The sequence below is a fragment of the Mesoplodon densirostris genome, chromosome X, assembly GCF_025265405.1.
Source record: "Mesoplodon densirostris isolate mMesDen1 chromosome X, mMesDen1 primary haplotype, whole genome shotgun sequence".
NCBI lineage: Eukaryota > Metazoa > Chordata > Mammalia > Artiodactyla > Ziphiidae > Mesoplodon > Mesoplodon densirostris.
In genome coordinates this window covers 128,046,878-128,068,707 of record NC_082681.1, presented here as the reverse complement: position 1 = coordinate 128,068,707, position 21,830 = coordinate 128,046,878, and the positions used below count along the sequence as shown (strand labels likewise).

General features: G+C 45.5%; 1 protein-coding gene across 1 annotated transcript in view; it reads left to right on the top strand.

Moving 5' to 3' along the window:
* Positions 1-16,569, top strand: part of TLR7 (toll like receptor 7) — a 40,015-nt gene extending 23,446 nt beyond the window's left edge. Inside the window, exon 2 of the mRNA XM_060086957.1 lies at positions 13,320-16,569. Within this exon, the coding sequence (XP_059942940.1) occupies positions 13,329-16,469 (3,141 nt within the window). The 5' untranslated portion in view covers positions 13,320-13,328 and the 3' untranslated portion in view covers positions 16,470-16,569. The remainder of the gene's footprint in view (positions 1-13,319) is intronic.
* Positions 16,570-21,830: the final 5,261 nt, after the last annotated feature.

Here is a 21,830-nt window from a genome sequence, read left to right as displayed (position 1 = left end):
GCAGGTATGTTGGCCTTCAGACTGGCTACTGGGTAGATGAGCTGAGGATGGAGAAGGATTTTGCTGCAAGTCATTAAATCTAAGCAGATCAAAGCCATGCAAAATTACATAATAAAGACCAGAAGGGGAATCCCCGTGCACTACAGAAAGGAGAGAGGTTCTCCCTGCCACCAGGTGATCACACCCAACTTCCTCTTCCTGGAGGGCTCTCTCCACCTTCCCCTCTCTTCTACCCCCAGCCCCTCGTGCCGGCTGCTCACTCTTAGCTGATAACCCAGCTTCCTCCTTCCCCGAGTGCATCAGAGAACTGGAAGAGCAATTGGAAGAGATGGCTCAGCGGCTCCCCTCTGCTTGTGTGCCCGCCCGTCCTGCCTGACCTCCTGTCCAGTTACCCAGCGTCGTGGAGCAGCTCACCCCAAAACCCGCTGGCTTGATACCACCGCTGTCCTGGCGTGTTGTGTGTGGCGGGCCCACGGGTTCACTGGGTTCACTGAGGTGGCCCTGGTGCTGGGCGTGGCCGCCACTTGCAGTCGGTGTCTGGGGCTGGACTCAGCCCCGCACAGGTCTGCTGCCTGGATGGGGAGACTCCACAGCTGCGGGCTGCCACTGTGTCCACGTGGTCTCTCCACTATGGCAGCCGTGCTGTCCCCAGGCTTCTTCCAAGGCTGGTGGCTCAGAGCTCCAGTTCAAGTGGAGAGAGAGGCAAAGAGATGGGGAGAGAAGGAGTGCTTGGTGAGGTGGAAACCCTCCCACCTTTTCTGTCCCAGCCTGGCAAGTCCTGCAACATCGCTTCTTCGGCTGCTCTCCTCCAGATACGGAAAAAAGGCTGCCCAGGTTCAAAGGAGGATGGGAGATAGGTGAACCAGTTTGCGGACTCTTATACTAAGGATGGAATTTTTATAATCCTTGCGAAAGCCAGTGTCCCCGCCAGGGCACTGGGTCACCTCCCTGCTTTCCTCCCCGGGCTCAGCGCGCCCGCATCCTCCCCTGTCTCTCCTGCATCTTCATCGGCGTTATTATTAACGATGGGGCTTTTGGGAAGTGTTACCCCAATCTCACCAGCATTACAACATGCTGTTACGCTTGCCATCCTCAAATATATCCTCTTGACCCTCTTGGCCCCGGGAACTACCACCGGTATCTTTGTTCCCAGAAATGTTGACCGCCTCCAGCTCCTCCCCTCACATTCTTCCAAGAACTTGGAAGTCATATTTGCTTTGGCTTCACCTTCACAATCTATCCAGTATCTGGCAAGTTCCCACCACCTCCACCCCTGCCAGCTGGGGCTTTTGCTTGAATTACCGTAATAGCCTCTTGCCTGGTCTCCACGCTTCCACCCTTCCCCTCATTGTCTCTTTCAACACAGCAACCAGCGTGATCCTTCTAACATGAAGTCAGGCCGTAGCAGTCTTTGGCTCAAAAACTTGCAATGGATCAGCCTGCCGCTCCTTGTTCGGATGGCAGACTAGGCCCTGTAGGCATCCTCGGCGTGGGCCTGGGGCCCCTCCCTCTTTGTTTTTAAAATTTATTTATTTTATTTATTTTTGGCTGCGTTGGGTCTTCGTTGCTGCGCGCGGGCTTTCTCTAGTTGCAGCGAGCGGGGGCTACTCTTTGTTGCTGTGCGTGGGCTTCTCATCGCAGTGGCTTCTCTTGTTGCGGAGCACAGGTTCTAGGCGCACGGGCTTCAGTAGTTGTGGCACGTGGGCTCAGTAGTTGTACCTCGCGGGCTCTAGAGCGCAGGCTCAGTAGTTGTGGCGCACGGGCTTAGTTGCTCCACGGCATGTGGGATCTTCCCAGCCCAGGGCTCGAACCCGTGTCCCCTGTGTTGGCAGGCGGATTCTTTTTTGCCTTTTTTTTTTTTAACATCTTTATTGGAGTATGATTGCTTTACAATGTTCTGTTCGTTTCTGCTGTATAACAGTGAATCAGCTATATGCATACATATATCTTCATATCCCCTCCGTCTTGCGTCACCCTCCCACCCTCCGTATCCCACCCCTCTAGGTGGTCGCAAAGCACCAAGCTGATCTCCCTGTGCTATGCAGCTGTTTTCCACTAGCTATCTATTTGGTAGTGTATATATGAAGATATACAGATTGCCAACAAACACATGAAAAGATGCTCAACATCACTAATTATTAGGGAAATGCACATCAAAACTACAGTGAGCTATCACCTGACACTGGTCAGAAAGGCCATCATCAAAAAATCTACAAACAGTAAATGCTGGAGAGGGTATGGAGAAAAGGGAACCCTCCTACACTGTTGGTGGGAATGTAAATTGATACAGCCATTACGGAGACCAGTATGGAGGTTCCTTAAAAAACTAAAAATAAAACTACCATATGACCCAGCAATCCCACTACTGGGCGTATACCCTGAGAAAATCATAACTCAAAAAGACGCATGCACCACAATGTTCATTGCAGCACTTTTTACAATAGGCAGGTGGATTCTTAACCACTGAGCCACCAGTTGTGAAAGAACAGCAGCCTGAGGTTCTGGGGGGCTAGGAAGGAGCGCTGAGGTCAGTTAGCTCAGTCCCCGTAGTGTGTAGTTGAGAAAGTCAAGGTTTAGGAGAATTCAGTCAGTAGTCTTTAAGTTTAATTTTTATTTATTTTTTATTGAAGTATAGTTGATTTACAATATTGTGTTAGTTTCAGGTGTACAGCAGAGTGATTTGGTTATACAGACATACATATGTGTGTGTGTATCTATATCCTTTTTCAGATTCTTTTCCTTTACAGGGTATTACAAAATACTGAGTAGAGTTCCCTGTGCTCTCCAGTAGGTCCTTGTTGTTTATCTATTTTATATATAGTAGTGTGCATCTGTTAATCCGCTGCCCCCAACTTATCCCTCCCCGCTTTCCCAAACAAACCATAAGTTTGTTTCGTATGTCTGTGAGTCTGTTTCTATTTTGTAAATAAGCTCATTTGTATCATTTTTTTAAGATTCTACATATATCATATGATATTTGTCTTACTTCACTTAGTATGATCATCTCTAGGCTGACTCCTGATCTGACTTTGAGTTCACAGGAGCTAAGCCCCAGAATACATAAACATGAGAAGTCAAACTAATCCTGGTCTTCCTCTAACTTGTTGCAAAACTCAAACCACTTAAACTCATTTCCTCCCTCCTGCCATCTGTCCTTCTATCTCCTCAGATTGCATCCATGTCAGGAGCTTGCAAAGTCTTGAAGCTAAAAACAGTCAGCAAAGCACAAAGTTAGACTCATCTAAGTCCACGTGTTTTCCTATTAGGAGTCATAGCTCTACAACCGTAGACATTCTAGCAGGAATCTAAAATGGATCTCAGGGCCTCCCTGGTGGCGCAGTGGTTGAGAGTCCGCCTGCCGATGCAGGGGATACGGGTTCGTGCCCCGGTCTGGGAGGATCCCATATGCCGCGGAGCGGCTGGGCCCGTGAGCCATGGCCGCTGGGCCTGCGCATCCGGAGCCTGTGCTCCGCAACGGGAGAGGCCACAACAGTGAGAGGCCCGCATACCGCAAAAAAAAAAAAAAAAAAATGGATCTCACTTCAGGAGAATACACTTTTGAATACAGTCCTGCCACAAAAATGAGGCATCTAAGGGGACACGTGTCGCCTCTTCAAAGGGTTGTGTATTCAAGCTTCTGTTTGTAGGGTGGGCAGGCAGCATTACCTTTAGGCCTGACTAGCCCCCATCCCACAAACTCTTCTTTCTCCCCTGCCGTGGATTTCCCTGAAAGCAGAGAGTTCTCTGCTTGGGAATATACACGGCTTCTGAGACGCAGCAGTGGAGGAATTTGGTTCCTAATTGGGTAGGAATGGTGTCTAACACATTATCATTCCCCTACTGCATCTAACATAGTGCCTTGCATGGAGGAGATTTATTCAGAGAACAGAACACCTGTGCATACAGAATCAAACATTCCCATTTTTACCATAATTAGCTCACTAATTGAGCATCCAAATTTACCCAGTGTATTTGCATGTGTAATTAGCTATGATTCATGACTAAAGCCGGGCCTATTATGGTGTATTATGCTATTTTACAAATCAAATTCCTGAAAGACTTATGTTTTGGGCAATCACTGCCAAAAAAGCAAAAAAAATAAAATAACATGGATTATTTGTATGAAATGAAAAAAAAGAGACCTGGCGTTATGCTGAACGAACACTTACATTTAAAAATAGCATTAGTTGGGCTTCCCTGGTGGCACAGTGGTTGAGAGTCCGCCTGCCGATGCAGGGGACACGGATTCGTGCCCCGAGCCGGGAAGATCCCACATGCCGCGGAGCGGCTGGGCCCGTGAGCCATGGCCGCTGAGCCTGCGCGTCCGGAGCCTGTGCTCCGCAACGGGAGAGGCCACAACGGTGAGAGGCCCACGTACCGCAAAAAAAAAAAAAAAAAAAATAGCATTAGTTGAAGCGAAGGTCCTAGCTTCAGTCTGAAGCAGGTAGTTCCCCATGGTTTGAAAGGAGAAACTTCCATGGGAATAAAGGAATATTTCACATTTTAAAATCATCTTCTCAAGAAGATCTTTTTGTTCAGAAGCCTCAGAGGTATTATTTCTCTGTAAATAACAAATTTAGAAAGGCTTTGTTCATTGACTCCGTTTTCTTCCTCACCTGCTTGATCAGAGTCCATCTGTGAGTTCCAGGCAGCCTGCGCAGAGAGCTGAGAGAAGGCTTGCCTTGCATACAGCGTTCCAAGGGCCATTTGGGCTGGGACTCAACGACTGAGTATAAGACAGGGACAGTCCCATCCTGGCTGTGCCTGTTCCCAGGAGAGACAAATGAGCTCTGTGCTCTCACTAGGGTTTCGGGCTCAAGGGGGCAGAACTTCTGAGAAAACAGATTGCCTGGAGTTCTTCTGCGGGTCTGCTTCCCGCAGCCTCCCTCTGACTCCATCCCCTTGTCTTCTGTGGCTCTTTTTCCATTTCATCCCTTCTTTTAGAGGCCCCCAACCCTCCTGGTCTCTCCTCGTCCCCTTGTCAAAAATCTGATCTTTGGAAAGACTTTACTATTTATGATCATTGAGCCTTCCATGGGATTTTAAGAATGTTCAAAGCCTCGATTTACTCAGCAGATACTTACCTTGTGCTCAGGAGGTGGCAGGCATCATCATCACAAGTAAAGACAAACAAGGCCGTGAACCTCAGAGGGTTTAGCACCTAGAGGGAGCGACGGGTGAGTTGATACCAAGACTCCTGGAAAGGTAGCTAGCAGGATGGCTGAGGGCCAGCTCGGTATCTGAGTTGCCTGGATCTCACGGCAGGCAGGTTCTCTAGCCTCTGCATCTCACTGTCCTCACTGTAAATGTACCTATTTCTTGGGATGAGGGTGAAATAATTGGCTAAATGCTATTGGTTGAAATTAGTGGCACATGAATGGACTTAGAGGGTTACAGGTAATATGATTTCTTCTCATATTTGGCAGACTTGGCCTGAATTTGCTTAGAGCTAATTCCATGTGCAAGTGGAAGGTTTTGTCTAGACCAGGGGCCTGAAAACTATGAGCTGTGGACCAAATCTGTCCCACCACCTGATTTTGTGAGGTAAGAATGGTTCTGATCACCTTAATTCGTTATGTTCTAAATAGTTATTTAAGTAGCCACATAACAGCCTCAATTTGGTCTGCAATATTGGCTGTCTGGCCCTTTACAGAAAAAGTTTGCCAAGCCCTGGTCCTGACCAACACTGTCTAATAGAACTTTCTACAATGATGGAAAATGTTCCTGTATCTGCATTCTCGAATATGGTAGCCATGAGCCTGATGTGACTTTGAGCCCTTGAAATATGGTTAGTGTGACTGAGGAACTGAATTTCAAAATTGCACTTAATTTTAATTCATTTAAATTTAAACAACTGCATGTGACTGGTGGCTATCACATTGGCCAGAGCAGCTTTAGACCATTTAAGTCTAAAGATTCTGTATTATCTCAGTGTTCTTCTCTCTGAATTTAATCAACTTCCCAGAGGCTGTCTGAGTCAAGAGGAAGGCAACACTCTTAATCAGATTTTTTGGGCCCTGGACTGGCGTTCACTGTCTGCTAGAAAATGCTTAATGGAAAGTGCTCGAAAAATGCATGAGAGCATACACTTACTTCCTCTTAAAGCTGTATCCGTGACATCTGCTGTTGTTTGGGGTAAGGCAGTTGGCTTTTTCATCCCCACAAGGCCCCAAATTAAGGAAGTCTTAATCATCTTTAGAGTTTAGGCTGCAGGCAGAGAAAACCTCCCTTAGCAAAGCTATATTTCCTTCTATCCCTGCTTGCAGAACTGGAGCTAAAGTTAGCCTCCCATTCCTGCTAGGCTAACTTCAGCCCTAGGTCATTTCTCTCATAAGATTGCCTAGAACAAGAAGTCATCAACACATGCCATCATTATGAATATTGTCAAACCATTTCCCCTAAGAGTAAAGTTGCAGTTGGCATTCTGGGGGTGTCATGTACAGCGTGGTGACTATAGTTAATAATATTATACTGCATATTTAAAAGTTGCTAAGACAGTAGATCTTAAAAGTTCTCATCACAAGAAAAAAATTGTAACTACGTGCAGTGATGCACGGTAACTAAACTTACTGTGGTGATTATTTCACGATATATACATATATTAAATCATTATGTTGTACACCTAAAACTAATACAATGCTATATGTCAATTATATTTCAATAAGACCGGAAAAACAAAAGTCACAGTTGGCAGGTATTCTGCCTTCCAAGATAGCATAGGTGACAGTTGTAGCAAGTGTTTTTGTGACAGCATAACATGGGTCACTAGTTTTTTAGTTTCCAATACCTGAGTCTTTCTTTCTTTCTTTTTAAATTAATTTTATTGAAGTATAGTTGATTTACAGTGTTGTCTTAATTTCCGCTCTACAGCACGGTGACTCAGTTATACATATATGTATATGTTCTTTATCATATTCTTTTCCATTATGGTGTATTACAGGATACTGACTACAGTTCCCCGTGCTCTACAGTAGGACCTTGTTGTTTATCCATCCTATATATATTAGTTTGCATCTGCTAATCCCAAACTCCCAATCCATCTCCCCCCCACCGCTGCCTTGCCAACCACAAGTCTGTTCTCTGTATCTGTGAGTCTGTTTCTGTTTCATAGATATGTACATAGATACGTACATTTGTGTCATTCTAAATTCTACGCCGCTAAAATGAGGTTTGCATTCATGCAATAGAAATTCCAATTAACACTGGCTGAGCATAACAATCTTGTGATTTCTCATAAACTCCTAGAAGTCAGCAGTTCAGAGCTTTTGTTTCCACTCTGCTCTATGAGATCATGCAAGGATCTAGATACTCTGGATCATCTACCTTGTTGCTTCACCAACCCTAGCACATTTTCCTCATTTGCATCATTCCAAGATGGTGGCTACAATAGCCATATTACAAGAAGCCAGATGGAAGTAGACAGGAGGAAGGGGAAGAGTCTCACTGTTTAAGGACATGTCCCAGAAATTACACATCTCACTTCCTCTCCCATCACATTGGCTTTAACTTAGTCATATGGTCATAGCTGCAAGGGAGTCTGGGAAATGTAATCTTTTTTCAGGGTGGCATATGCCCAACTCTAAATGGAGATTCTATCATTATGAGATGAAAGAAAGGGGAAAAATATATAGATATAGAACAATCTCTGGAGCCTCTGAGAATAATAAAAGGAATTGGGAGTATCAGAAAATACTCCTGGAATAAGAACAACATGCAGTGAATCTACACATATGCAAGTGGCAGCATCTCATCTGGAAAGAACTAATGGTGTTCCACATTCTATTTTATTTTATTTTTCATTTATTTTTTAATTTTTGGCTGCGTTGGGTCTTTGTTGCTCTGCGTGAGCTTCCTCTAGTTGCAGCGAGCAGGGGCTACTCTTCGTTGCGGTGCACGGGCTTCTCATTGCGGTGGCTTCTCTTGTTGCGGAGCACAGGCTCTAGGCAAGTAGGCTCAGTAGTTGTGGCTCGCGGGCTCTAGAGCGCAGGCTCAGTAGCTGTGGTGCATGGCTTAGTTGCTCCGTGGCATGTGGGATCTTCCCGGACCAGGGCTCGAACCCGTGTCCCCTGCACTGGCAGGTGGATTCTTAACCACTGTGCCACCAGGGAAGTCCCCCACATTCTATTTTAAATCTGTATATTTTTTCCCTCCTCCACTAGGCTTTGAGCTCTTTAAGGACAGAGATTCTATGTCTGCTGCCCCTAGTAGGTATCCAGTAAATATTCGTCAAATGAAAGAATGAATGAGTCAGTAGAATTCTGATTTTTTTTTAATAAATTCTTTCTCACCAGATACTTGGTACAGTTTCAAGCTAAAGAACTGTTGGGGAATTTTCCAGTCCAAGTCCATTGTCTTGATCTAGGAAGGTTGTCTGGGTCCTTGGTATCCCATATTGTTATTTCTGTGTCCATCATTCTCTTGTAGGGAATCTTCTCCTGAGCACAGTGCCCACCTCTGAAGGGTACACAGAGAGTGAACTATGAAGGCAGGGCAGGACCCAGTTCGTCCAACCTCCATCTGGAGTTCTTTTCACAACCTCACGTGTAATCAGTGAAGTAGGAGATGAGAGGAGAAAGCAACTGCTTCTGTCTGGGTTGATCCCAGAAAGCTTCTTGAAGAAGATAGGTTTGAACTGGGCATTATAAAAGCAGAGCTTCCTAAACCTTTCCCCCCAAGGAACCCCAGGGCAAATAGAAGAGGCAGAATGTGACCCCTGGGGAGGCTGGGGGTGTAGCCTGAAGGAACCTACTCCAAGGAGAAATTTCTTTTCTGTTTTGCTCTGTTTCACTATTCGTTCTTTCATTCATGTATTTAGCAAGCATAATGCAGCATTAAGTGCCAGTGGTATGTGGGCCTCTCACTGTTGTGGCCACACCCGTTGCGGAGCACAGGCTCTGGACACGCAGGCTCAGCGGCCATGGCTCACGGGCCCAGCCGCTCCGCAGCATGTGGGATCTTCCCGGACTGGGGCACGAACCCGCGTCCCCTGCATCGGCAGGCGGACTCTCAACCACTGCGCCACCAGGGAAGCCCCAGACATTGTCTTTTATGAAGACACACAAGACCCTGCTCTCTTGAAGCTTACATTTTCATGCAGAATAGATATAAAACAAGTAAGCACATAAACCAGAAGCACATAAATGATCAACAAGATAATTTCTGATGGTGCTTAAGGCTATGAAAGAAATAAAGCAGAGTAGTCTAGTACAGAGTACATATACCTCTCTGTGCCTCAGTTGACTCATCTGTAAAATTGAAATGATAATAAAGGTCTGCAATTCCAAAATCCCCTAACTGAAAGCTTTGTCCTAATTCAGCTGATGGCAAACACGACTTGATCTGAACTCATTTGGAAGTGCATCTTGACCTGAACCGAATGATGTAGTAGTAGTAGTTGTTGTTCTTGTTCTTCGTCTTTTTTTAAAATCCCACTTAGAGTGGACAGTCCTGTGCTTCACTGTACAAATTTTTGTGTGTTTGATTATGGGATGCTGCCCCAGAGTCCAGTTGGAGTATTACCTAATACGAGGTACATGCATCATATTACCTTCTACGATCTGAAAAATTCTGAGTTCCAAAACACATCTAGGTCCAAAGGCTGTGGTTAAGGGATCGAAGACCTCATGCAGTTATTATGAGGATTAAATGAGTTAATATATGTAAAGCACTGAAACCGTTGCCCAGCATGTGGTAGATGCTACCTAAGTTACCTATTGTTCCTGCCTTTATCACTATTCTTACATGGGAGGGTATTTAGAAAAGTTGCTTAGAGACGGCCTCTCTGAGGATGTGTCATTTAAGCAGACAGCCAAGGGATGAGAATGACCTGGCTGTGGGAAGAGGAGGAGAAAGATAACTTCAGGAAGAGGGAACAGCAAGTGCCAAGACTGGCTCAAATGCAGAACAGAAAACAGGCCGGATGTCTGGTATGTGGTCAAAGAAGGGGAAAGGTGGTTCAAGGTTGGAGTGGTAGGCTGGAGTCAGAACATGCACGATATTAACAATGGTAAAGACTTTGGACTTCATTCAGAATGTAATAAGAAATCGTTGTAGTTGATCTGATTCGTGTTTATAAAGACTGCTCTGATGCTCTTGATGGATGAATTGTGGAGGAGGAGGGGAGTTAGGGAGACCAGGTCGGAGGCCAGTGTGTAGTACAGGTGAGACCTCATGGCAAAGTGGAGTAGGGTTGGGGTAGCAGACAAGGAGAAAAGTGGGCAGGTGCGAGAAAAAGTTTAGAAATAAGAGAGAAAAAGACTTTCTGATTAATTTTGCATTCGTTGTAATTTATAATATGTCCATGTATAGAGGCTGCGAATGTCACAGTCATGGTCTCCAGTGTGTTAAGGTCAGTGGTTTGCTGGACCCAGCTCCTACAGGCTTGCCAGAGCAATTCTGCACATCTCTCTCCAACTCTGCATTCAGGGACATCACACTGGCAGCTTGAAATTGACCATGATGGGGGGTGGGTATTTACACTACGGGCATTGGCAAACGCTACAAATCAGGACTTAACAAATCAGAAATTGGGGATGCAGGAGAGAAAGCTGGTTGTTAAACATTTACCCGCACACCACTGTTATTTTTTTCTATAACTAGCTTCCTTTCTCTTAGAGCCTTCATTTCCCCATAATCAAAAAATATTTGAACTAGGCATTTCCTGGAAAACTCAGCTTGATGAATGCTGTCTCAGTCACTTCATGTTTTTAACTCAATTCAGAGGTCCTTCTGCTTCTTTCCCAGGGTCTCATCTGGGTTCATGGGAATGGGATCGGAAGAGGGCACGTGGTTCATGATTTGTCTTTGTCCTTTATCCATTTGGTCCCCGCCTGGACCTCCCTGGTCCTTAATATCACTCTTAGCAGCATTACTTATTGCCTTTTTTTTTTTTTTTTTGCGGTACGCGGGCCTCTCACTATTGTGGCCTCTCCCGTTGCGGAGCACAGGCTCCGGATGCGCAGGCTCAGCGGCCATGGCTCACGGGCCCAGCCGCTTCGCGGCATGTGGGATCTTCCCAGACCGGGGCACGAACCCGTGTCTCCTGCATCGGCAGGCGGACTCTCAACCACTGCGCCACCAGGGAAGCCCACTTACTGCCTTTTGATAGTGGGATTCATGAACCCATCATGTCTTCCGACAGAAGCATAGCTGAGGATGGGTTCAGGGTCTGGGGTCCTGTTATCAGGGACCATACAGATAGCTCACTGTACTTATCCCCTTTCCCTCTTCTAAAGCCCTTCTCCCCCATCTTGACTTAATCCCTCTTCCCTGAGTGGTGGACGCTTTTCCTAAATCTTTGAGTAAGATTGATGCCCAAGGAAGATATACTGTTTAACTAAGCGCTTCCCATACTCCCGGCCTTTGCCATATCTTCCCAGGGATCTGAGTGCTCCAGACTGAGAAGTACAGCCTTAAAAGATAAACAGAATTCTGGTGGGTGGAAATGGTAGGGAAGAGTACTCCAAGTGGAGGGCCTTGCAGGTCAGGGAACTGCAAGCTGGTCTTGGGCTTAGTGATTAGAGAAGCTGGTAGGGGAGTTGTATGAGGTCAACCTAGACAAGGAGATGGAGCCAAATTATGCAAGACTTTGGACACCATGATCAAAAGTTAGGGCTCGGGCTTCCCTGGTGGCGCAGTGGTTGAGAGTCCACCTGCCGATGCAGGGGACATGGGCTCGTGCCCCGGTCCGAGAGGATCCCACATGCCGCGGAGCGGCTGGGCCCGTGAGCCATGGCCGCTGAGCCTGTGCGTCCCAAGCCTGTGCTCCGCAACGGGAGAGGCCACAGCAGTGAGAGGCCCGCGTACCGCAAAAAAAGAAAAAAAAGCTGAGGGGAAATTTTGCTTATTTACCCTCCATTGGAGGAATTAAGGGAAGTAGACACTTGCTTTATTAGATATCAGTATGACTGGTTGATTCAGTCAGTTGGGAGGACAGAAGCATGAATGGAGCTGGAAGTCTGCTGTAGAGACACAGGCTGGATCATTCCATGGATAAACACTGGTTAAATGAAAACCAGTGTTCTGGAGGAAAATACTGCTAGAAGTCCTGAAACTGGAGAGCAAGTCTGTGGTTAAACCACCCTCTATGCAGGGCAAGCTCGAGTTAATATGATGGTTAGTAAAGCTCTTCAAGTGTGTCCCATGTTCCCTTTTAAGGTCTTTCTCCCCAGGGTGCAAGTGTCTCTCATGCTAAACCTGGATGCCCAAGAATCGCCATTAAGAGTAGGTTCCCGGGGCCTCCCTGGTGGCGCAGTGGTTGAGAGTCCGCCTGCCGATGCAGGGGATACGGGTTCGTGCCCCGGTCTGGGAGGATCCCATATGCCGCGGAGCGGCTGGGCCCGTGAGCCATGGCTGCTGAGCCTGCGCGTCCGGAGCCTGTGCTCCGCAACGGGAGAGGCCACAACAGTGAGAGACCCGCATACCGCAAAAAGAAAAAAAAAAAAAAAAAAAAAAAAAAAGAGTAGGTTCCCACATGTCCCAGTTGGCCTGAGGGAGTCTTAGTTTATGCCTGTAGTCTTGGCATAAATTATTAACAGCCCCTCCCCTTTCATTCCCATGAGTATCCTGTTTGGTCAGTTGGGGGTCACCCAGGCAGTGCCCTGACTCTCTACCCTCCCCTTTCCAAATTTTTGTAATATGAACGCAATGTGTAGGGAAAACGTTCATCCCCAAATCATCTCGGAGATGATTTCCAAAAACAGTCCAAGAGGAAAGCCCGGCTTATAGATAGTAGGGCCAAAATGGCGGGAGTTGTGCGACCTTGGACAAATCAGTTAATATCGCTGAGCTGTGTCTTAATCTGTAAAATGGGGGTAATGGATCACCTTTGTTTCCCTCCTTAGAATATTAAGAGGCTCGAGTATTGTGAAGGACTCTTCTAATGTGTACCAGAGCAGGCTTAACAAACAAACATTAACTGCACTAAAGTTTTTCTTTCCAGATGTAGCTGCATTTTAACATTCCTTCACCCCCCCACACCCCTGTCGAATTTCAGACTTTGGTGGCTAATTGATGGCTCTTCCATTGCAGCATTCTAAATTACAGTGAATAGGAAAACGCTGCTTCTCCCAACTTAAAAGCTATAATACTGAAAAGCTAAGATGCTAAAAGCTAAATATGTAACTAAGTTTTTTATGAACCTCAGTAATTGACAACTACAGTCATGGGTTGGAGGTTGGGGTGCTGTTTAGACCTCTGAGAACCGTCAACCCGGGCTGTTTAGTTTCAAATGTAGCAAAAGAGAGGCAGCAAACGGGAATTTTAAATTCTGATTCTTGGTGTATTTTAGAAGGGCGATTTGTTCTTTCTTATACTTTCAGGTGTTTCCAATGTGGACCTCGAAGAGACAATTTCTCATCCTGTTTAACATGATCCTAATTTCCGAACTCCTTGGGGCTAGGTGGTTTCCTAAGACTCTGCCCTGTGATGTCACTCTGGATGCTCCAAACGCCCATGTGATCGTGGACTGCACAGACAAGCATTTGACAGAAATTCCTGGAGGTATTCCCACCAATGCCACCAACCTCACCCTCACCATTAACCATATAGCGGGTATCTCTCCAGCGTCCTTCTACCGGCTGGACCATCTGGTAGAGATCGATTTCAGATGCAACTGTGTACCTGTTCGACCGGGGCCAAAAGACAATGTGTGCACCAGAAGGCTGCAGATTGAACCCAGCAGCTTTAGTAAACTCACTTATTTAAAATCTCTTTACCTGGATGGAAACCAGCTTCTAGAAATACCTCAGGATCTTCCTCCCAGCTTACAGCTGCTGAGCCTTGAGGCCAACAACATCTTTTCGATCATGAAAGAGAATCTAACAGAACTGGCCAACCTAGAAATACTCTACCTGGGCCAAAACTGTTACTATCGCAATCCTTGTAATGTTTCGTTTTCCATTGAAAAAGATGCTTTCCTAAATATGACAAATTTAAAATTGCTCTCCCTAAAAGATAACAATATCTCAGCTGTCCCCACTATTTTGCCACCTACTTTAACTGAACTCTATCTTTATAACAACATCATTGCAAAGATCCAAGAAGATGATTTTAATAACCTCAATCGACTGCAAGTTCTTGACCTAAGTGGAAATTGCCCTCGTTGTTATAATGCTCCATTTCCTTGTACACCCTGTGAAAATAATTCTCCCCTACAGATCGACCTAAATGCTTTTGATGCATTGACAGAATTACAAGTTTTACGTCTACACAGTAACTCTCTTCAGTATGTGCCCCAAAGATGGTTTAAAAACGTTAACAAACTTAAAACACTAGATCTTTCCCAAAACTTCTTGGCCAAAGAAATTGGCGATGCCAAATTTTTGCATCTTCTCCACAACCTTGTCCAATTGGATCTGTCTTTCAATTATGAACTTCAGGTCTATCATGCATTTATGAATCTGTCAGATGCATTTTCTTCACTGAAAAACTTGAAAGTTTTGCGGATCAAAGGCTATGTCTTTAAAGAGCTGAGAAGTTCATACCTCTCCCCATTACATAATCTTTCCAATCTTGAAGTTCTTGATCTTGGCACTAACTTTATAAAAATTGCTGACCTCAGCATATTTAAACAGTTTAAAACATTGAAATTCATAGATCTCTCAGTGAATAAAATATCACCTTCAGGAGATTCAAGTGAAGATGGCTTCTGCTCTAACATGAGAACTTCTGTAGAAGGTCATGGGCCCCAGGTCTTTGAAGCATTACATTATTTCAGGTATGATGAATTTGCAAGGAGTTGCAGGTCCAAAAACAAAGAGCCTCCTTCTCTCTTGCCTCTTAATGAAGATTGTTACAAGTATGGGCCGACCTTGGACCTAAGTGGAAATAATATATTTTTTATCAAGTCTTCTGAGTTTCAGTATCTTTCTTTCCTCAAATGCCTAAACTTATCGGGAAATACCATTAGCCAAACGCTTAACGGTAGTGAATTTCAGCCTTTAGTGGAGTTGAAATATTTGGACTTCTCTAACAATCGGCTTGATTTACTCTACTCAACAGCTTTTGAGGAGCTACGCAACCTGGAAGTCCTAGATATAAGTAGTAACAGCCATTATTTTCAATCAGAAGGAATAACTCACATGCTAAACTTTACCAAGAACCTAAAGGTTCTGAAGAAACTGATGATGAACAACAATGACATCGCTACCTCCACCAGCAGGACCATGGAGAGCGAATCTCTTAAAATTCTGGAATTCAGAGGAAATCATTTGGATATTTTATGGAGAGATGGTGATAACAGATACTTAAAACTCTTTGAGAATCTGCTGAACTTGGAGGAATTAGACATCTCTGAAAATTCCCTGAGCTTCTTACCTAGTGGAGTTTTTGATGGTATGCCTCCAAATCTGAAGACTCTCTCCTTGGCCAACAATAAGCTCAAGTCTTTCAACTGGGGAGGACTCCAGCATCTGAGGAATCTAGAAACGTTGGACCTCAGCTACAACCAACTGAAGACTGTCCCTAGGAGATTATCCAACTGTTCCCACAGCCTCAAGAAACTCATACTTAAGAACAATCAAATCAGGCACCTGACAAAGTATTTTCTACAAGATGCTTTCCAGTTACGACATCTGGACCTGAGCTCAAATAAAATCCAGGTTATCCAAAAGACTAGTTTTCCAGAAAACGTCCTCAACAATCTGGACATTTTGTTTTTGCATCACAATCGGTTTCTGTGCAACTGTGATGCTGTGTGGTTTGTCTGGTGGGTTAACCATACAGAGGTGACGATTCCTTACTTGGCCACAGATGTGACTTGTATGGGACCAGGAGCACACAAGGGCCAGAGTGTAGTGTCTCTGGATCTATATACCTGTGAGTTAGATCTGACTAACTTCGTCCTGTTCTCACTTTCCATATCGGCAGCTCTCTTTCTGATGGTGATCACAACAGCAAACCATCTCTACTTCTGGGATGTGTGGTATAGTTACCATTTCTGTAAGGCCAAAATAAAGGGGTATCGACGTCTGATACCACCGAATTCTTGCTATGATGCTTTTATTGTGTATGACACTAAAGACCCAGCAGTGACAGAGTGGGTTTTGGATGAGCTGGTGGCCAAATTGGAAGACCCAAGAGAGAAATGTTTTAATTTATGTCTCGAGGAAAGGGACTGGTTACCAGGGCAGCCTGTTCTGGAAAATCTTTCCCAGAGCATACAGCTTAGCAAAAAGACAGTGTTTGTCATGACAGACAAGTATGCAAAGACTGAGAATTTTAAGATAGCATTTTACTTGTCCCATCAGAGGCTCATGGATGAAAAAGTGGACGTAATTATCTTGATATTCCTTGAGAAGCCCCTTCAGAAGTCCAAGTTTCTCCAGCTCCGGAAGAGGCTCTGTGGGAGTTCTGTCCTTGAGTGGCCAACAAACCCACAGGCTCATCCGTACTTCTGGCAGTGTCTGAAAAACGCCCTGGCCACAGACAATCACGTGACATACAGTCAGGTGTTCAAAGAGACAGCCTAGCCCTTCTTTGCAAAATGTGACTGCCTAACTTACCAAGGAGAGGCTCGGCTGCCTAGATTGGCTCATCCCTGTCCCACCAAAAGAGTGTTTTAAAGTTTTCCAAGCCCTGAGATTGCCCATACTGGAGAGGAGTGACCGATATATGACAAAGGAACTGGAAAATTGGGATTTGTATAAGCATCAAGTCATCTTTCTTAGCTCTCTCTGTCTCCATTTGCACTTGAGTCTCTGCCTTCTGCTCCTGTATAAAATACTGTTGGGAGAAGGGTGGCAAGTAGAGGACATGGCACTTTGATTCTCCTGGAATTGTGATTATTACATAAACACACAGTCGCTAAATTGAGAAGAACTGCATTTCTACCCTTAAGAAGTACTGGTATGTATGGAAATAGGGTAACAGAAATGCTCAGGGTCTACCTATATGACATTAAAATGTACCAGAGTTAATTAGTGGGACTAAACCAAAAACAAAAACAGTTAACTCCTCAACCAATTGCTTGAGTATAATCTAGCACCCCCTTCTGTGCAGACTGAGTGTTGGCACCCAACAGGTGGTTGCTGCTCAAGTGGTCCTCGCTCGTTTCCCCTGGGCCTGTTATGGGGTTCTGTGGGGAAATAGAAACATCTTTGCCATTGATGGACATAGTCTACTTACAAATGGGAGAAAAATAAAGTGTTCTGCCTTTATGCAAAATGATGCTCTTTACCTTTGAGGATAATTTACCTGCTTAAATATTGCTGTGGACTAAATGTTTGCGCCCACCCCCAAATTCATATGTTGAAATCCTAACCCCCAATATGATGGCATTAGGAGGTGGGGGGTTTTGAGAGGTGATTAGATCATGAGAGTGGAGCCCTCGTGATGGGATTACTGCCTGAGAAGAAGCAGCCAGAGGACTAACTTGCTGTGTTCCCACCACGTGAGGATACAAAGAGAAGTGGGCAGTCTGCAAGGCACAAGAGGACTCTCACCAGAACCAGATCATGTTGGCACTCTGATCTCAGACTTCCGTCCTTCAGACCTGTGAGAAATAAATGTTTGTTCTTTAAGCCACCCAGTTTGTGATGTTTTGTTATAGCAACCAAGCTAAGACAAATATTTTCATCTGCATTGAAAAGTACTGTATCCAAAGAAAAATTGCCTCATCCAATGATCTTTCAAACTGCTTTGTTAACTAATACTGTATATTTATAATCATCTGAAAACTTGATCCATCAACATGAGACGATTTTGGTGGTAAACTCTGAAGAAGGACCCCAGGAGCATGTATTTATTTAGAGTTATCAGGCAGGGATGACAATTGCATGGATTCCTTTAAATTTGGGGGCAGGGGGAGGAACAGAGGTTTACCGACCTTAACACCTAGAAAGCTTCGGTCTTGAGCTTTGGCTTCACTACTCAAAAAAACAACAGAAGTAGGGGCTCCCCTGGTGGCGCAGTGGTTGAGAGTCCGCCTGCCGATGCAGGGGACGCGGGTTCGTGCCCCGGTCTGGGAAGATCCCACGTGCCGCGGAGCGGCTGGGCCCGTGAGCCATGGCCGCTGAGCCTGTGCTCCGCAACGGGAGAGGCCACAACAGTGAGAGGCCCGCATACAGCAAAAAAATAAATTAATTAATTAATTAAAAAAACAAAACAAAACAAAACAGAAGCGACCAAGATGTTCTGAAGACACACCTTCCAAGTGGGTATAAATTTTCATGAGTTCAAAGTTTGACATGTGACCAATTTGTTTTTATTTCATGAAAGAAGTTATCTACAGAGGTGTCTGTTCCCTTTGGAAGACAGTGTGTAAGGGTTCAAATCCGAGAATATGAGCTGGGAGATACTGTATTTTCCTCGTATGTGGAAAAGCCGAAGGTTTTACTTTAAGGATGGCTATCAATACACAGTATATAAATTATTTCCAAAGGACACATTATCAATTAATAAGAGTCACAAATTCTCAGATTAATCTCTGGATTGAATAGAGCCAATGATCTGACAACCTCTATAAACTTGATTGTACTTCATAGATGCCTTCTTCGGTGAAAAGAAAGATAGCATCATAAAAATTGGCTTTGGCATGATAAACTTTCTTCTATTAAAACACATAAATACGGGCACTTCCCTGGCGATCCAGTGGTTAAGACTCTGTGCTTCCACTGCAGGGGGCACAGATTCGATCCCTGGTTGGCGAACTAAGATCCCGCATGCCACGAGGTGCAGCCAAAAAACACACACACACATAAATACATAAGGTTTAAGCTATTTTGGTGATTTATAAACCATGAAGCACTTGAAGACAACTTAAATATCTGAAATGGATCAAGAGGAAGGGAAACTGAAAACAATGCAACTCAGAAACCACAACGTATTTCAACATGAGATTGTGTACAGTGGTTTGTTGTAAGACATGACCAAAAGCACTTCAACAGATGGTTTTAATTTTTAATTCCTTTGTAATCTCGACAAGTCACTCTTTTAACCTCCTGACGGTCTTCTGTGGAGTCCTGTTCTATTGGAGCCATTCATAGATGGCACAGATCAAAAGCCGCCAACTCAGGCCACCAGGAGCGCATGATGGCTAGTTCTCCTGCCAAGCTCTGAGTGTCCTGCTCTCAGCTGACCCGCTTCTGGTTGGCGCTGCTCTAGAAGGGACTCTCGATTCTCCGTAAATCCCACTCTACCGTCAAGGGGTTCCCAACCTCTTTCAACCCTGAACCTGGCCAGGGTGTGTCCTTCCTCCTCGGATAGAGGCTGTACCTCAGCAAGACTTGGGCATTTGTAGGATCCAAGCCAAGGCAAGCATTAGGCAGGTAAGTGTTACCGCTGAGAAAAAGGCAAAGCAAGTGTTTGCAGCCCATAGAACAGAGAGAAGATGAGTCTAACCATAGCCCCGCTGCTGAGTCAGGGTCTCTTGGCCCCATCCTAACATCTACTTCCAGCTCTATCTGTCTGAATGGTCTTAGGTCCAGCTGGTCTCTTAAATGTAGTCAGGGGATACAGAGTATATGAGAGGGGCAATGGTGACTTAACAACCTGGGCATCTTGTTCCCCAGTCTCCAAGGAAACTGTAATGGGGACAGCAAGGATGCACACCCTTCTTTTTCAGGAACCTGTCCCCCTCCACCCGCATAAAACATGCTTTTTATTTACTTCCTCCTTCTCATCCTAACCAGAGAGAACCAGGTTGCATCTCCTGTGAGGTATTTATGGCCCAGTTTTAAAATGGGGGTGGGGATAAGTTTTGATTTGTCCTGTACCTCTCCTGCACGCACTCAAGTGGGCAGGGAACACTGGTTATGGGGCAGATTTACTAGCCTGGCTGTCTAAGCTCATCCCTCCTTGGAGCCTTGGGATACCAGGCCTCAGGAGGAGTTAGTAGTGGGACACGCCACCAGCCACCTCTGCTGGAAGCTCGAACCCTTGAGCGTAAGAAGCACTGGGAATTCTTTGTATCTTCTGAAGTACAAATATCAGTGTGGGAGGGAAATGACCAAAGAACGTGATTGAGGGCGACTCAAAAGGAGATGTTCTCTGGAGAACACGAGGACTGAAAGTGAATCCATGTAATTGAGTTAATGTAATGAAGGAGAACACGAGAGGCACCAACCAACCAACCAACCAACCTAGTGAAGGGGAAGGGTTACAAAGAGAGGAAAAAGTCCCAAACTTGTGGTGAGATGGTGTGGAAGAAGGCCTGGTGACACAGGGGCCATCCATGCTGGTGACAGTGAGATGACAGCAGGGCAGTTTCACACTGTTTGGGGTTTTGTATGTTTTTCCATCTTTCTTCTTTTGCCTTCCCCTCCCTCTCAGTTTCCTTTTCGGCTTTAGGCACCCACGGCAAGCCTCGTGTCCTACACAGGAATGAACAGAAAGAGCCGTTGTTGCAGGTGGATTCTTCTGTTCGGAAGCGGTGGTTTGGTGTGTACTTTTGGTTTAAAACTGGTCTCTTTCCCACACATACAGAGTAAATCCCCACCTGCTTCAGTGAGCATGAGCTTCTGTAATTGGCATGGTGAAACCTTCCCTGGGTGACACGGGCCGGACTCTCTGTCACATTCAAACTCATATTCTTTCAACTTACCCCAACTTTCAAGCATGTGGGTTAAGAAACTGAGTAAGATCTCGTGCTCTGCCGCAAGACCCTACTCTTGGGTTGTAATTAATTTCTAACGTGTTTGCCATGACATTTCAATGATTGTATTTCTTCATGTATATATCCCTTCTCCCTCTTGGTGATTTATATTAATTGTTTTGGAAGAGCCCAGACAAACTGACTGAGGAAGTTTGAGTCCCAGTGTCTCACAACAAGCACCCTCCAGAGAGAGTCTGTTAGGTTCTGGAGGATAAGAGGCAGCCCCCGTGGCCTCGTGGCAGTTTTCACACATCCCTAGAGCCCACCAGTGGTCAGGGTGAGGCGAGCAGATGCTTCCACACACACAAAATGGTTCTCAATGTCCTTCTGGCTGAAGCAAAGGCCAGACAGAGACAGCCAACTAGGGCACCATCTTTGTCTTGTATGATACACATGACTACTTCACTTCTCACTGGCCAAGGAGATGCAGTGGGTCAGAGATTCCAGAGGCTTTCAGAATAGTGAATTGCATGAGCTTACGTCCTGAGCCATAGAAGTTTGTAGGAACATCTCCGTGAACCCATATCTGAGGCCCATTGTCCAGGGGGACCAAGCTGCTAAGAAGAGCAGGGGTGTGGGGGGGGTGTTTTGGCAGTTAGAACTAGCCTGCTGTCCTGCAGTCACCCTGGAACAGTGGGTAACACTCCTGGGCCAGGTCCAAATGGAGGCCCACCAAGCAGGACCTTGTCACCAGGTGACACGCATTAAATAAAATGGTTTACAGCGCCCGTCTCACTCCCCTAGGTCCTCATTTCCCACCATTTAGTTGCCTTTCGATGGAAGCTGAATTAGAAGAATGAGTTTTAAAATAATCACCAATTCTGCTCCTACTCTTAAGGACAGGCCCCCAGGGAATAACAGGGTGAGGAGAGAGCGAGGAGGATCCTAGGATGAAGGGCATAAGGTGAAGTCATTGGTACCTGGACAGTGTTATCGAGTGGGGGCTGAAGGAGGAAGAGGAGGGGAGGAATCACATTCATTAGGCAGCAAAGCCAAGTTCAAGGCTTCATTTCTTCCGTTAAGTCTTCACATCAGCTCTATGAGGCTGGTATTAAGAGCTCCATCTCAAAGAGGATGGGTTAACTCAGAGATGAAGATGGGATCAGACATGTTAAGTCAATTGCCAAGGTCACAGAGGCAGTAAATGGCCCTGCCCCGAACTGACCCAGCTCGGTCCAGCCAGGTCAGCTGGTTCTCCAACTTTACAGGGAATCAGAATCACCGAAGGAGCTTGGAAGCC